Source organism: Anolis sagrei, chromosome 5, assembly GCF_037176765.1.
Source record: "Anolis sagrei isolate rAnoSag1 chromosome 5, rAnoSag1.mat, whole genome shotgun sequence".
Lineage (NCBI taxonomy): Eukaryota > Metazoa > Chordata > Lepidosauria > Squamata > Dactyloidae > Anolis > Anolis sagrei.
Window position 1 is genome coordinate 65,305,831 of NC_090025.1, and position 17,555 is coordinate 65,323,385.

General features: G+C 35.8%; 1 protein-coding gene across 18 annotated transcripts in view; it reads left to right on the top strand.

Moving 5' to 3' along the window:
- TENM3 (teneurin transmembrane protein 3) overlaps nt 1–17,555 on the top strand; it is a 1,604,633-nt gene that overhangs the window by 1,469,649 nt on the left and 117,429 nt on the right. For all 18 annotated transcript variants that reach the window (XM_060778662.2, XM_060778660.2, XM_060778663.2 and 15 more), the window contains 5 exons: nt 391–513; nt 8,790–9,004; nt 14,728–14,938; nt 15,380–15,481; nt 15,660–15,854. In XM_060778662.2, coding sequence (XP_060634645.1) covers nt 391–513; nt 8,790–9,004; nt 14,728–14,938; nt 15,380–15,481; nt 15,660–15,854 — 846 coding nt within the window. The remainder of the gene's footprint in view (nt 1–390; nt 514–8,789; nt 9,005–14,727; nt 14,939–15,379; nt 15,482–15,659; nt 15,855–17,555) is intronic.

A 17,555-nucleotide genomic window follows, 5' to 3' on the forward strand; every position in this document is an offset into this window, starting at 1 on the left:
TGATAGCTATGCAGTAGAAAGGAATGGCATTGGAGCATTGTCACAAGAATGTCACAAAGTAAAATATGGATCAGCATTTTAACAGCTGAAAAAAGAAAAGGAATTAAAATGCAACAATTTTAAAAACCATGAGTGGGATGGGTAAAGCATGTAAAACTGGAAATTTATTCCCTTGGGACCGTTTCTTAAAAATTGTTTTGCATCTCTACAATTAAGGTGTTCCTTAAACCAAGAAATATTTTTAAATTAAATACTAATACACATTATTTCCTATTGTTGCCTTTTTAAATTATTAAAATATAATCTATAAAATACACATTTCATGAACTGTTCAGTGTGGGTTGTTTATTTCTCCTCCCTAACCTAAACACATATTTTTTTGACCATCAGCAATGCATCTATTTGGCCTCAACTGGCAGTTACAACAGACAGAAAATGACACATTTGAAAATGGGAAAGTGAATTCCGATACTGTGCCAACACATACTGTATCATTACCTTCTGGTGAAAATGGTAAGAGTGCATGTAATTTTTATTTAGTTTCCTTCTTCAGTATGTAAAGTTTCTTAAAGTCCTATTTTATCTAACAAGTGTCAATATTTTTGTGTTCTTCTGTTTAAATTGCAAAGAGAAATTTTAAAAAGAGGTCATATTATCTAAATCTATATATTTGAGTCTATGTGCCTTTAATATCTGTGAAAAAGTGAAAATGTGACACAATAGAGAGCTTTCTAATGAATAATTTGAATTCGGATTAATTTCCTGGGGCAGGGGTACAGTTAACTAATATTGTGTTCTCCGTAGGATCCCACTGTACGGGGAAGCCAAACGTGAGTTGTAAGCTGCGTCAGGCACTTTTGAGTGCCAAAGAAGTTGCAAATAGTAGTCTGGCATTTTTTTTTTTGCAAGTACACCCTTCGTTAAAATGGTTCTAGAAATGTCTCAGCAGTTTTGAAAGAGACATAGTTCCATAGGAACCATGCAAACCTTTCAAGGTAGAACTACTTGGTGGGTCTTGGGAAAATGCCTAAAGAGAAACTGCTAAGTAATGTGGACAGTTCTGAGAAAAGGGCATCTATTCTCAGACATGGTGTAAGATAGGAGTAAGCAGCTATACAGGATTGGGGGCCACACCTTGTATGATTCTTGAATATTGTGTTTGGACATTATATTGACTTGTCTTCTTCCAGACAATAAATAAAACTAAAGTGATATATTAATTTTGCTGAAGATGCTTTTAAAACGCAAAGTACATAAGGAGATTTTATTTTATTAACTTTTCTGGTGTTGTCCTTTAGGTTTTTCTAAATCTTTGAGAACTCATGCACTTTTTGACTAATAATCAATAGCTTTTAAATGGAAAACCAAAGTTAAATGGTTGATAAATGCTATATTTGCTGTGCTATTTTCTTTAAATTTGTTTTTCCTATATAACTGACCCACGTGTCACTGTAAAAGAAAATAGAAGCACTTTCCTGTTCGCTTTTCTGCCTGTCAAGATTTCAAATTATAGAAATGATATGACTCAATTTCCCATCTCTACCATTTTTAGACATTCTCTCTAAAACAAAGATCCGTTAAACCTCCTCACATTTCTTTTTGCTTCATATCTGTGCTTCCTTTTTTAGTACTCGTTTCTATTCTTATATGAGTGACTTCCTATATATAGAGAACAAGAAGGAAATCAATTGTGGATTTAATGAATATATATGCACTCTGTAAGCAGCTGTGGTTGCCACATTCTTCAGTTATGACTAACCATGTAGATTTTTATGTAGAACTTGATTTTCACTATTGCTATTGATAAATTCATTCAGTATTTGACTAGAAGGGAATTAAAACTGCTAATGTCTGTATTGAAGGGTTAGAATTAGATCACTTTAATCATTATAAAAGCTTGGACACAATATACCTGTCGCGTCATTTATGCCAATATGTCTGTTTCTTAAGATCTTCATAGAAGGTTGCTGTTCTAGGTTCTTTAGCCAAAGAAGTATTTGTAGGCAATAGGGAGATTGATGGTTAGAAGGAATTTCTTGACAATGGTTCTCAACCTTCCTAATGCCACGACCCCTTAATACAGTTCCTCATGCTGTGGGGACCCCCAACCATAAAATGGTTTTTGTTGCTACTTCAGAAATTGTGCTATGGTTATGAATTGTAATGTAAATATCTGATATGCAGGATATATTTTCATTCACTGGACCAAATTTGGCACAAATACCCAATATGCCCAAATTTTAATACGGGGGGGGGGGGGTGTGGAATTGATATTATCATTTGGGAGTTGTAGTTTCTAGGATTTATAATTGACGTACAATCAAAGAACATTCTGAACTCCACCAACAATAGAATTAGGCCAAACTTCCCACACAGAACCCCACGACCAACAGAAAATACTGTGTTTTCTAATGGTCTTTGGTGACCCCTCTGACACCCCCTCGCAACCCTCCCCCAGGGTCCTGACCCCCAGGTTGAGAAACACTGCAGTAAGAGTAGTTTAGCAATGGAAGCAATTGCCAAAAAATGTAGTGGAGTTTGCAAAAATAGGATGGGTAGCTAATGACTGGGGATGTTTGGCTGGAGACCTTGCATTAAGCAAGAGATTGGATTTGATGGCTTATAAGACCCCTCCAACTACTAGGACTATTCCCTCCAATAGCACCCCTTCTGTGTCATGACCCTATCACAGATCCCTAACTGATTCCAACCCTGATATCATTTTGGCCCACATTACTTATTTGCAGAGAGATGTTGTTGTATTGGTTTGGTTTGTCTGCTATGCTGTTTTATGCTTTCAATGTTATTTATGATTATATTGTTTTCTGTTGTGACACTTTTTTTTCTTTCTGCTTTTTGTGCACCATCCTGGTATCCTAGGATAAAAGGCAGGTTAAAATACTTGTAATAAGCAAATAATGGGATTGCTGTTTACAGCCGGATTCCTGTTTGTTCTTTGTAAGATTTAGTTCCACTCTAAATGTTCCGCACAGTACGAGAGGAGAACAAAACTATCTACTTTTTGAAATAAAATGAGCAGCGAACGGAACGGAACAATGTTAAGAGATAGTTACAGGCCTCAGGGGCTCGAGTGTTCTATAAAGAATTGTGTTGTCTGTAATGAGTAAAAGGACAGTGGCTAAGATTTGTGAGCAGCTGACATTATTGCCTCTAAAGTCAGTGAATATGCTGTGTATCGTGGTGGGCAATACCTAGCTTACTGGAATTTCCAAAAGGATCAAATGTTTGTCCTTCTTGAGGTCTCCTGAGGCTGTTGCCAAACCATGGTCAGCAAAAGAATACATTTTTTTGCCTTTAAAAAAGAACTCCCACATTAAAATAAGGCTTATGGAGAACATGGCAGTGGCACCCAGTGTTCAGCTGTGCTTGGGAAGGAGGAAGGCCCAGAGATAAAGCAGCTGCATCTTAGAAGAAAATACTTAAGGACATTTACGCAAACTGAATCTTATGAGATTAACTCAAATCAAATACTGTATGTGTTAAACACATTCATCAAGCATCTCCTGTAGGCTTAGTAACTGGATGTTTGTCCTGGAAACCCGTTACTACCACTTTTAGGAATTTAGAACTAATTTACAGTGAGAAAAAACAACTTTACTCTACATTTTCCCTCTCTCCTTCTCCCAAACCAGTGCATGCATTCACATACACAATGATGTAAATCACTTTCGGCCCCTTGCCAGGAGAAGTATGGGACAGAAATAAAACAGGATGGAATAAACACAGCCACACCAGCAAAGACAAGGGATTTTTTTCACCTCTGCTACACACACTTCTCTTTTCAGAAATTAAATTCTACATTGTCTCCCAATTTCTACGCAAGTTGATTAATTTACCATATATAATTAAGATAATATATCCTTGCACTGAAAAAAAATCCCCAATCCCTGTACACAGCAGTGAAGAGCACTTTTCCTCCTTGCAAACTAAATAAAATAATATAAGCAGATTCTCAAGGGAACTTTCCCTGAAATCAATTGAAAAATAAAACAAAGCACACCTTATTTCTTCTTTCCTTACCTAAATAGAGTTGCAGTAGAAAGAGCTGTCCAGGTACCTAAGAAAGCTGAAAATAAAGCCCTGCAGTCCACCTAGATCAATTACCAGCAACCTTACTTAAAGTAAACCAGATGGCCGAGACCTCATTTACCCTTCTGAATCTCTGAATGGTCAATTGATTTTTCCTTCCACTCTTCCCATCCTGATCTCTCTTTCCTTTTTTCTAAGCAGAGAGGCCTCTGCCTATAAAGTTCATTCTGGTGTATTAAAGAAAAAGGCAATAAGTCTTTGTAAGAAAGCACCTGACTGGCGAGATCTACAAAGCCATCTGTGGGGTTGACTAAGGAGAAAGGTAACGACCAGTGCAATACCATAAGTAAGGAAGCAGGCAGGAATGGCCAGTTGGGGATAGCTGAAGCTTAATGAATAGTGAGCTCTTACTTCCATTGTTCCATTGAATTGCAGATCTTGTTTAGTAGTGATTTAGCATTCCCAGAAATCCTCTGGGCAGCAAGAACACATAGTTTCTACAGATTTGTCAGTGGCAGTACATCCTACAACCCTAAATGTTGTCCAACGCCCAGAATTTAGTCTACTTTATGGGGAAATCTATCTTATCTTAGGTTTAGGTAAATGTCTATCAAATTTACTTGGAACTAAAATATTTACATTCTGGTTTTCTCCTGTCCTGGTTCAGTTGGCTCTGCAGCAATTATCCCATTATTCCACTCAACTTATACCATATGTTTACAAAGAGGCTTTCAAGTTTCTATCAAATAAAGACTCATGTTGATCTGGAAATCCATCATAGCAAGTATTTAATAAATGCTGCATGTCAGACTTTCTTGCATTGAAAAAGATTTATACGTTGTCTGAACATTCCTCCCTAATTATTTTGTGGCTTTCCTATGTGAATAATTACACTGTGAAAGGAAAGCTATCTACTTAACAAGGGGCCATGTAATTTAGTTTTCTGCCTCTCTCCCACCCACCTTGGAGCTCTGCAAACTAATGTTGTATTTTCTATTTTTGCTGAAGAAATTTCATGTTTGCAAACTTATTTACATCCACAAATATCAGTATAAATTCCAGTATTTAATTAAATGTATTAACTGACTGCAATAAAAAGGTTGTGTTCTAGATGATTGCGTTTTTCTTCTAAAAGTAATAGAATATCGATTACTATTTTCTTTTATATCAATAGTTTATGTAACATGTTCAAAGACAAATTCTTGAGGTCACATCTATTAGGACACAACTACTCAAGGAATAACAAAAGATTAAGTATAGAGCTAAAACTATTAGGTATTAACTTGCAATGTTTTTAATATTGTTCAAAATATTTTGTTCTAATTTAATAGTATCTCAAACCAATAATGTATTGATTTGTATAAGTACCTCTTCAAGAAGGATTCTAATTTTTTTCTCTTGAGTTGTGATGGCTCTGACCAATAGTGTTAGGGGTTAGTTGTTTTTTAATGATGTATTTTAATGATGTAACCCTCATTTCACATTTTTCCCAGTGGGTGTTAACAATCCAAGGTTATGGTATGCAATTGGATGGTGTGCTATTGATTGTCTATAAATCTAAACTTACTCCTTGATATTTCCTCTAAATTTTCTCATGATCACTGAAAGTTTGCAATTATATCAAACTGTGCCCCACATCAGCCATTGTTAATGTTTTAACGTCTTGTTAAATCATACCAAATTGATTCTCTGTTATTAGATTGAATTTAATGCTTAGTTTTATTGATTAGTTTAAACTGTAACCTAGTCATTTAGTAGATAAATATTACCACAATTTTGCTTTGGATTTGAACCACTAGAAGAAAAACGTTCAGTATTTCATTTAGTAAGTATTTTGACACAATACATATTCAGTGCAACCTTTGATGTATCCCAATAAAGTGTTGAAAATTCAAGATAAGTATTTGGGCTGAGAAAGAAACTGAATTATCTTACACTGTGGAAGTAGCAAGTATTGGGGATCCCATGTTTCTTCCTAGTTTAGGGGCAATGATGAAACAACCCAGGAGTAGTTGGGTTGTTGATGCTAAATTTCACTGGAATGACAGAGCTGCTGTGCAAAAAAATCTCAAGGAGTAAAGAAAACCTGAAAACCAATGTGAAAGAGAATTAAATGGGATAAAGCAGAGGCGTCATGATAGTGCACAAAGACCTTGAACTAAACGTTTGTGTACTTTGCATTATCCAATCTTCTGGGTTTTTTTAAACTAGCAACAAAATTTCAAAAGCAGTGCTTCAGAGTGAAATAATAACAATGGAAATGTGACTGCTGGGTTTTGAGAACTAGAATGCAGCAATTCTTCTGTAACACAGACTTTGGCTTAATGCAGATTCCTGCTCAGGATGAAGAGAAGAGTTAGAAGTTAGAGCACCTGAACCATGTCAAAGGGAAAAACGACCAGCAAGAAAGCAAAAGGGTTTAGCAAGGGAGACTGTTATTGAAGTGTGGGAAATAAAAAGATTTATAACCCAGGTGCAACTGGAACCTGTGTGGTGAAAGATAGGCCAGTGGAAATGAAAAAGTGTTGGGGTGGAGGACAACAAGGGTGCAATGAAGTGAAGGTTCGAATAATAGCTTTTTAATTCAGGTAAATATGGGTACTTCTGCTGGGTGTTGTTTACTATGTACTTCTAGGAGAAAATTGGCCTATTTTCTTTGTTCTTGACCTTTTTTTTAAAGGACACTATTATCTCAATGCAAATCTACATATTATTATGCAAATATAATTTTCAGTTGATGTATCTAAGACCATTATTTAGGACATCACATTGGACTATTCGGTTTTCATGATGCTATCGGCTGTATACTTGGTGGTGTTCACAATGCCAAGCAACAAGGGAGTAGCCATCTTAGAAGAGCAGACATGTATGAGTCTTTGATTTCAAGGCAATCTAAAACCATGCAAAAAAGGAAATTTCTTTTTCCTCCTTCTGCTTTGGTGATGAATGAATATATATATATGAAACTTTGCATCAAGAAGCAAAACAAAATGGTGTGACATACATCACTACAAGTTCTCAGTCTTGTTAAGACTTTAGTAAAGTTTTCCTCAAAGCAGTTCCCTGACAAACCTGCAAAGTGACCCCTTTTTCCATAATAAAATTGAAAACACATTACGCTCTTCCATATGTTAATTTCTAAGAGAATGTTTGGACGAATGTGCAGTCCATCTTGTTGGGAGTTTTGCCTCAGGATCACCACCATAGTACTTCTTATCACTAGCACCGCTCCGGAATTTAGTAATTCAGTATTTCTCTTCTCACCATTCTGATTATGATATTATAAGACACTCTCTCTTTAACCTGCCAGCTCTCCTCCAGCATTTGCTTAATAGGTTTTGCATCTGTGTGTGAAATGTATATTTCAATCTGGATTTCTTTTCGCTTATCACCAAATACATGACATTAAATGGTCAGTTAAAGAAGTGTGGAATGGTTTTGAAATCTAGAATTTTATTACTGTAACTTTCAAATCAGTAACTTGTGTTGGAGACTCATGGCTACTGTAAACTTGAGAAACAATAAGCAAACATTTGCTTGTTCTGTTTTTACAATAACCGCTGATGTCATGCTATAAGAAAATGTCCCAGTGTAATCACTTATTTAAAAATGTTATATTCATTAACTTCCATATATATTTGACATATAGATATTATTCATAGGAGGTCCATATGTGGTGTACACTATTTAAGTCACCACTTGTAGATTTTCATAAATGCCTGTGGAAAGTAGGAGAACAGAGTCTGATAAAAAGCTGTGAATATGTAACATAGCTATAGAGTTTAAAGAGAACTTTAAAATAGGAGGCTATGTCTTTCTGTAAGAAGCTGGCATAATTCCAGTTGCTAGTCCCAACTAAATTGCATCCATTAAAACAGTTGGAGCATTGATCCATTGACTAAATAAGTCTACTCTACTTTGGGCTAACAATTGGACTTAAGCCACTCCATTTACAAGGAATTTTATTGAATATGCAATATATTAGAGAACAGTTAAGGAGAATAGATTGTAATGCCCTGTGGTTAAAACAGAAATGTAGGAATTCTTATAGTAATCGTCTTTTAATGCATCAGATTCATGTTATTTTAATACATAGTCTATCAAAGAATTAGAATGGAACAAACTATTTTCTGATTTCTGGGACTTATGTGCCTGTTTGTACCAGCTTGCACATTTCATGACTAATTTACATAGACAGATCTTGAATTATTTTTCGCACAAATGAATACATCTTGAAAAATATTTCATAGAGCATTCCTCATGTGTAAATCAATGCTGTGTATCTAATGGACTGTAAAATTGCACTTACCAGTTCTACTGATTGTTTTGATACCTGTTTACATAAGAATTTTTCCTCAAAGCAATATAGACACACATACACACTCCATTTCATCTTAATCTTCAGTAGTAATACTGTGTGTTTAGACAGAATGATGAACATCAGAGTTAATCCTACAAGATATATACTTTGTAAAATAATTAGGTTATGAGTGATCAGAGTGAGAGTTATGTCCTGCAACACTTGTCTTAACAATATACCTTAGGGAAGTCATTGGATTTTAACTTGGAAGATGTTTATGTAATCTGTCCTTGTGTTGTTTACTGAATTCTCTGGAATCATTAGCAGTCTCTGAATGATTCTGTAGTAATATTTCAAGAGAAACAAGTCTAAATATTTGACAGCCTATTTAAAGAATGACTGAAAGCAACAATTTGATATCTTTCTTTTTTACTCTCAGGAAAATTAGGAGGATTTGCACAGGAGAACAATACTATAGATTCTGGGGAGCTTGATATTGGCCGAAGAGCAACACAAGAAGTTCATCCTGGGATTTTCTGGAGGTCACAAGTCTTCATTGATCAGCCACAGTTCCTAAAATTCAATATCTCTCTTCAAAAAGATGCATTGATTGGAGTATATGGCCGAAAAGGCTTACCACCTTCGCATACTCAAGTAAGACCTGTTTTCAGTGAAAGCAACATTCAGTTTTGAAAGCAACTGCATTTCATCTTTGAAATCGTGTTGTTGTTCTAGATTTCAATAAGTCAATTGTGAATTATTTTCACTGTTTTATATATTATACCAAACCAATAATAATAACACTAGCAAGTTTTAGATTAGTTTTAATGTAGTTTGAACATTTCATATCTGAAGCATAGAAAAATATTTGTTGATTGCCATTACAGACTGTCACATATACTTTGAAAAACCAAGGTAATGCACTGCTCTTTTTGTAGTTTCATTGACCCATTTTGGAAACTAATTCAGCAAATATTGCATTTGCGGAAATCACTTGTTTCTATGTGTTCCTATAATAAATAAATAATTTAATTGCTGAAGCAACATTCCCATCAGTAGATTTGACCCAAGTAGGCACTCTCCAACTAAAATATTCTGACCGGGTAACTGTAAGAGCAATCAGCTGTTTATCATGACGCTATTCCTTTGGATGTACTTAATATGTAACTTGAAGACAGTGGTTTGGGGTGAAATGACTGTGAAAGGCAAATCAAGAACACATGGAGAATGAAAACCCCAAAGTATTTAAAATGTAAGCTGTGTGGAATGGGGGGAAAGACATGGAGAGAAAAGTACTAACACAAAAGATAGAGAGCAGGATGAACATACAAGGACACAGGAATAATCGAAAAAGTATAGATATCCAATTCTTATGGGCCTCATCCTGGCTAATGAGATGATAGAATATATTATTTCCAGGTGGGACTCGTGACTGATGGCTTACCTGAAATGCCTAGGTCTTTGGAAGAAAATGAAGCACACCAATTCCCTGGCTTGTTTAAAAAATATACCAAACTGATTCTAAAGCCAAGCCACCTTAGATTTTCCCAGATCTTTTCCTTTTACCTGTGATCTTTTTTTCTTAAGGAAAGTAAGTAGGTGGTATGTTGGCTTCCATTTTTTCAAAAATTCTGAATGCTCCATAAATATGGGAAACAGTTTCCAAAGATGTGGAATGCACTCTCCTTGGGAGCCTGGCATCATTGGTACCAAGTTAAAGTGGCTTTTACCAAAGTTTTGGGGGTCTAGAGATCATTGGCCTGACTTGGTTGTGGAGCTTTGATGTTGCAAAATCTGTGTAAAATGTTGAACCTCTTATAAATGGTTTTTAGAATATCTTCAATTGTATGATCAATTAATACAGTTTGAACATAGACCTTCATGGAATAAATTTGTGCTCCCTCGCAGCATTACTCAGCATCAGAAATAATTTCTCCAGGGATTTTTGTTTCTAAGATTGTATAATCATACATGAAGGCCAAAATGTCTGTCCAGTTTTAATTGTATAAAAGTTTAGTATTATTGAATGTACAGTGTCTCTCATAGGTAAAGGTAAAGGTTTCCCCTGACATTAAGTCTAGTTGTGTCCGACTCTGGGGGGTGATGCTCATCTCCTCATCTCCATTTCTAAGTCGAAGAGCTGGTGTTGTTTGTAGACCAGCATGACTGCAAGGAGCGCCATTACCTTCCGACTCTGATGCTTGATGCTCATCTCCGTTTCTAAGCTGAAGGGCTGGCGTTTTCTGAATACACCTCCAAGGTCATGTGCCCTTGGAGCATGAAGTGTCATTATCTTCCCGCAGAAGCAGTACCTATTGATCTACTCACATTTGCATGTTTTCAAACTGCTACGCTGGCAGAAGCTGGGGCTAACAGTGGGAATTCCCCCTGCTCCATGGATTCGAACCTCCAACCTTTCAGTCAGCAAGTTCTGCAGCTCAGCAGTTTAACCCACTGTGCCACAAAGGGGCCCCTGTTGCTCATAGAGTGGTCTGTAAATAAGTGCCAGTTTGCAAGCCAGGGCTGTTGGTTTGTATCAAGTTTTCAAGAAACTATGTAAATATGTTAATAAGGCATGGTAACTGTGACACATCGGGCAAAATAATCCTACCAGCCCACCACATCAGAGGAACATTTTTATTAGACTCTTATTTCAAACATTTAATGTTTTGATTTTATATTTTAAAATAGTCACCTTTTTAACTTTTAAAACACTGCTTGCAGAAATGTTACTGTTCATGGGACAACATTTTTGTGCAATTTTGTAATTGGAAATTTTGTTGAGTGAAACGAGCATTTTATATTCCCAGTAATTTGATCTCATTTTAATTTTTAACATGATGCCTCTGTGCAGATTTTTCAAGAGACCCAAAAGCTCAGGGAGGTAGTAATCTGTATTTAGGCAATGGGATAGCACCTGGATGCTCAAATGGGTGGCAGCATATTTCTCATGCATTTGTTCTCAGAAGTCAGTTCCACTGTGTTCAGCTATACTTAGCTATACGTCTATTTAGGATTGCAACCTGAAATATTCCTATGCATGCACACCAACTATTCTTCCTGACATGATTTGTATAAGAAGGAATTGATTGATTGATCTGAGATAAGCTTTCAGTAAAAAAAATCACCATCACTAAGCTGCAGTCTGAAGTTATGCTCAGGATGCATCAGCACTATGGAATGAATGCCATTTGACATTACTTTAACTGCCATGTCTCAGTGCTGTGGAATAATGCCAGTTGTAGTTCTATATGTAGGCTCTGCCACAGAGTGCTGGTGCCTCACCAAACTATAAATCTCAAGACTTACTAACAGTGTACCATAACTGTTAAAACTATATTAATTCTACAATGTTGGGACAGCCTCACATTTACTATTTGAGATAAATTAATGCCCTTAAATATAATCAAGAGTTGCTGAAAGACATTGCCTACCTACTTTACAATCACCAAAAGTCCTATGTAGCACTATCATTTTTTACACATCTTTTTGAGGAAAAGGCCTTAAGATAGCACATGGATCATTTTATTTCTTTTAGAAACTATAGGAGTAAAATCTGTTTTTCCTCCTGATACAACGTCCACTTTGCATCAGAACATTTTCTTCAAATATTACGATAAAATATAACACGCCAAGTTGAGCCATGAGTTATACAATATTGTTAGCAAAAATACCCACAGAATAGCTCTTCAGAACATGCAGTACTCTAGAAGCTCTTTTGCTCTCTCTCTCTCTCTCTCTCTCTCTTTCTCTGTGTAGGTGCGTGTATACACACTTGTTCCTATTAGAGCTTTTCTACCTTCCTCTTTGCCCACCCACACATCATAGCCGTTCCCTTGCTTTAGAAGTGAAGGCAAGACTGTCACAGTTACATTATCAGAAATGTAATCTATTATTTAAATTCAAAAATAAGACTTTATTATTGAGTGTTCTGGAAAGTTCTAGGTTCGTGTTCCAAAAAAAAGTGCCTATGTCAGTAGATGTTCAAGAGTAAAGATCTCACATACACAGTGAGAAAACAATGCTAAACATGCCTTTGCAAGCAGTTTGTAGTGAGGAACTTACAGCATGTAGTATTGCAATCATGTTTTTTACTAACTATGTGTTACATAATTTAACTTATGTGATTGTTTTTTATCCCACTATCTGCCTTTTACAAAAAGATATCATAATTACTTATTTGTTTTCTAAGTACATTTATACAGCTGTTTGTGCACTTCTTTCTGTGCAATCATTAGAAATATTTTGCAGATCTGGCGCTGTTACGTATCTTTATTCTCCAGCATGGTTGGATCATTATGTTTTGTGCTCTCTGTCTATGTCAGAATAATCTTGGTTACACAGTGCTCTGTTTTCTCAGGTATCATAAATAAATCAACCAGAAGTAATTGATAGTGGCTGTCCATTCAAAAACAGTCAATGGTAGTCTGCAAGACTCCGTGACACTTCCTTAAAATGTCAGTTCCATTGCAACCAGCCAATCAATATGTTTATTTAAAGAGACTTTACGAAGTAACAAATGACTTTGGTAGCTTAAAGGAAAAGTGAAGGGTACGGGAGCTACATGTGTATGTCCAATAAATAAGGGACATTCATCCACAGAATTCAAGTATGTTTACAAGGTTTCAGCACATGCTAACTTTTTGAAATATCTTTAGCAACCAGTGTTCTATCCCCAGCTTTTCTCTCACTGAGTTACTTCTTCGCGTAAAATTTTGGCTAAAGAGTTTGGTTTTGAACATGATGAAAGTCTGTCATGATCAGGAGTTCCTTCAAAAGAAACCATAAACTGCACAATGTGTTTTCTGGCTTATTTTTGAAACTCCCCCCCCCTTTTTTTTTTACAGAAACCTCCTTTGAAATAGATCTTTCTGTCCCATATTTCTGTCTCCCCCACAGCAAAACCTGTCTACATCCATGCCTTCCGCTGCCGCTCTAAAGTATTATGTGTTACATCCTTCTTATAAATATTGAACTGATGCATTGTAAAATAATATGCTAGATGTTTATAAAAAAAATTGAAGAAAGAATTTTCAGTCCTTTAAATTGAAAGGTGTCCCGGACATTCAAATATTTCTTCTGAGAATGAAAAGTCACTTTACTCAGAACAACAGAAACTGACTTGGATGCATTAGTGGTTTCATTCTTATACTTAAAGAGATCTTGGGTGGATTTTCAGTTGATGAATTGATCTATAAAATGGTTATGGAAGAGTGCAAGCTTTTATATATAATTGAGTTACTTCATCATAAACGTTTAGAATAGAAATAAAATTGTGGATTAATCCAGTTCTCAAAATCTTTACTGTAACAATAACAATTTCAGAATGGCTGAATTCTCACAAGTTGGGTTGGTCTTTACTAGATACAGGCAGAACACAAAGCTACTCATTGTAAACAGACATAGGTTTATAGACAGAAATTTGAGCAATTGGTACAGCCTTTCTGTACTAATGATCCCAAATATTTTTTTAAACTTTATTTCATTTATTCATGAAGCACCACCCTAAAAAATTCCAACTATGTACATAGTACGTATATCAGATAGATACTATTTTGTTTTGGACCTAACTAGTGAGTTGATGACTACAAGAAATATTTGCCAATTCCCATTTTAGCATGTATACATCACCGGAAGTTGATTTAGTTAATTTGGAGCGAATGATAGTAGCGCACACAAGTCTACTAACCATTAAAATATTTTTGTTTCTATTAATTCTGACATGATTCATACTGTGATGTCCTAATCTATGTTGCTATGAAGAAAACATGTTTCTGGCAGCAATGTTATGTATTGAAGTGATGTTGTGTATTACATTATTGGCTACCTTTTTATTGTACTCTTAAGAGGACAGAAACATAATGAACCATCCAGTTGGAGGGAGATTTTTTCATTTGTTGTTCATTACCATTTTCAATGTGTGATAGCTCCATGTGGTTTTTACGCTACTAAATCTCAAAGGTGATCTTAGTTGATTTTGGTTCAGCAAGCTATATAGAATAGTCATCTTTCTAGCAGAACACATGAGTAGAAGTCTATTCTTGTTAGTCAAGATATTAGCAAAAAAATTGTCAGAAGTTGATATGGGAGACTGAGTAAGCTATGCTTCTTCATAGAACAGTGGTTGTCAACCTGTGAGTCCTTAGGTGTTTTGGACTACAACTCCCAGAAATCCCAGCCAGTTTACCAGCTGTTAGGATTTTTGGGGCTTGAAGGCCAAAATATCTGAGGACCCACAAGTTGAGAACCACTGTCATAGAAAAACTGAAAAGAAATTCAAGTGCCAAGGTTTTAATTTAGCAATGTCAATTGTGCTAAATAAATCAACACTACATAAATGGATTATACACAAATTGTTATGCCATTTTCTCCTACAGTATGACTTTGTGGAACTTTTGGACGGGAGCCGATTGATTGCAAGGGAACAGCGTAATCTTCTTGAATCAGAGAGAGCTGGTAGACAGGCAAGATCGGTCAATCTTCATGAAGCAGGTTTCATCCAGTATTTGGATGCTGGAATCTGGCATCTTGCTTTTTACAATGATGGGAAAAATCCAGAACAAGTATCTTTTAATACCATTGTCATAGGTAAGTGTAGTGTTCACACATTTCATGAACAATGGCACAATTTTTTTTTAAATAGATTTTTTTCTCCTTACATATGTCACATATTTTACAGATTTAATTACCTACATCTGGATCAAAATATGACTTACCTGGAATGTACTGAAGATGCATGTGACATGTCAAGCTCTATTGTGAAAATAAAATTTTATAATCGTTCTATTAAAATATAGCTTTTTGTTGTTGTCCTAGATTACTTAAGTAACATTCGAAACAATATAATTAAATCTAAAATTGAACAGTATTTACTTTCTCAACAGCAGGAAATAAACCAAATAGGCATGCTTCTAGAAATATCTTAATTTGCTGCTATTTACAAGTGATTTGAACAAGAACACTCTGCTGTTTTTTGTTAAATGCTGTGATTCAGCATGTTAGAATTTCTTTTCTTACGGTCTCTTTCAGAGTCTGTGGTGGAGTGCCCCCGCAATTGCCATGGAAACGGAGAGTGTGTATCAGGATCATGCCATTGTTTTGCTGGATTTCTGGGCCCTGATTGTTCAAGAGGTATATAAACTGCATTCTTCTGAAGTCAATACAAATAAGGAGCAGAAACAGAAGTAGCTACTACAGCCGCAATCAAAAGAAACTGAAGTACAACTTGTTGTCTAGATGTTGTTCTTCTGCTTCTAAACCTTGATTGAAAAGAATTGCGTTAAGTCTTCTGTCATGTTTTATTTCACAGCAGCCTGCCCAGTATTGTGCAGTGGAAATGGGCAGTACTCCAAAGGCCGCTGTCTTTGCTACAGCGGCTGGAAAGGTACAGAATGTGACGTGCCTACCACCCAGTGCATTGACCCTCAGTGTGGGGGTCGTGGGATTTGCATCATGGGCTCTTGTGCCTGCAACTCGGGATACAAAGGAGAGAATTGTGAAGAAGGTAAATATGTAAACATTTGCTTAGGATTAGCTCTTCACAAGCGCTTTCCTACACCATTATATTCTAGGCCCGACATTAAATACCAAATATCTTCAGACACTAGCATACTTTCAGTTTAATTGAAACATGGCTTTTATAAGCATATCATTTCCTCTCAGAAGTTTTCAAGCATATTAAAAATACAATTGGGGAAATACTTTCTAGAAAGTTAGATTGTAGTTATTCTAACTATTGAACGGGTAAATAGAGTTTAATCTCTTGGTTTATGAGTGTGATCATGACATCTTCAAACTGAAACAAGTTAAGACGGAAAAGTGAAATGTTTGATGAATGATTCAGTAACCTTTCATATAATGGAAGAAATTGTTTCTATGCTGCATTTGTTGGTTATAATGCTGACTCGGGGCAAAAGATATCCATTCCTCTCTGCTAGAAAATCGTCATTTTTGTTGTATTGTTTTATGAAAAAGAAAAGCACCAGGTCCATTCACAATCAAATTATTGATCAGAATGTACAAAGTAGTACAATTAAGTCTGTGGAATTAAATTTTCAGAAGATTGATCCTCCAAGTGTAATGTTTTATTTCATCAAATTGCTAAATTAAATCCTGTCATCTAAAGCACATGAAATAAAATTAAGAAAGAGAGTGCAATACCTTTGTATTCTAAACAAGGTCAAGGTATTAACACAACTGCCATAATATGGGAAACACAGATCAGTAGAACAGCCCACCAAGTCTTTTGGTAGTTTTTCTTGAGCAGATTAAATTTATTTCAGCTAAGGGAGCACTGAATGCTTTCAGATATTAAGAAAGTTCTCATGTTTAATAACTCAAAAATTTAGTTCATCTAGTTGCCTGTATTTCACGTTCCATCATCCAGTAGCATATATTTAAAAACCACAACTCTCTACCACTATGGTGCCCTTCCAGACAGGCCCTATATACCAGGATCTGATCACAGGTTTTCTGCTTTAAACTGGATTATATATGAGTCTGCACTGAAAGATAATCTGGCATAATCAGAATACCTGGGATTAAATCCTGGGATATAGGGCCTGTCTGGAAGGGTAGTTGAAAGCTCTATATTCCACAAGTTTCCCATCTTTCCTTTATTTAATTTTTTTCCAAATCAGATTTACAGAACCCTCCAAGACTAATCCATGGCTCAGTTTCCCTTTTTATGGAATAAGAGATATTAATCAAAGAACCTTTTAAGCAATAATCAAGCCCCTAATTCCTGAGATTTTTGTCAGTACAATTTATTCATGGATCCATGTCTTGTCAAACAAATTCCCATGTAAAGTTCCAGATTGCCAACCAGTTTGATCCTGGAAACTACTGTTCTATTAGCGTGAACACATTCTGGTTTTTATTAAGCAAATAAGAGGGCTGTGATGCTGTTCAATGAATCTCAAAGGATCCAGAGGGAAGCACTGTAATAGACGTAGCACCTCACCCAAAATCTGTCTGTTTTCATGTTCCATAACAGAAGAATGCTGTGGTGTTAGTGAGGGATGGAAAGTTTCAGTGATGGAGTGTTAGAAATTCTCCTTTCCAGTTGCATAACCCCATAAAGCCACTGTTGCATTGTGGTTAGGGAAGTGGACTTGGGATTTGGGAGGTTGCACTTTAGTTCCCCACTGAAACTTGACAGTAAACTTGATTAAGATAGCCTTCTTCTCTCATGTTGAACTACCTC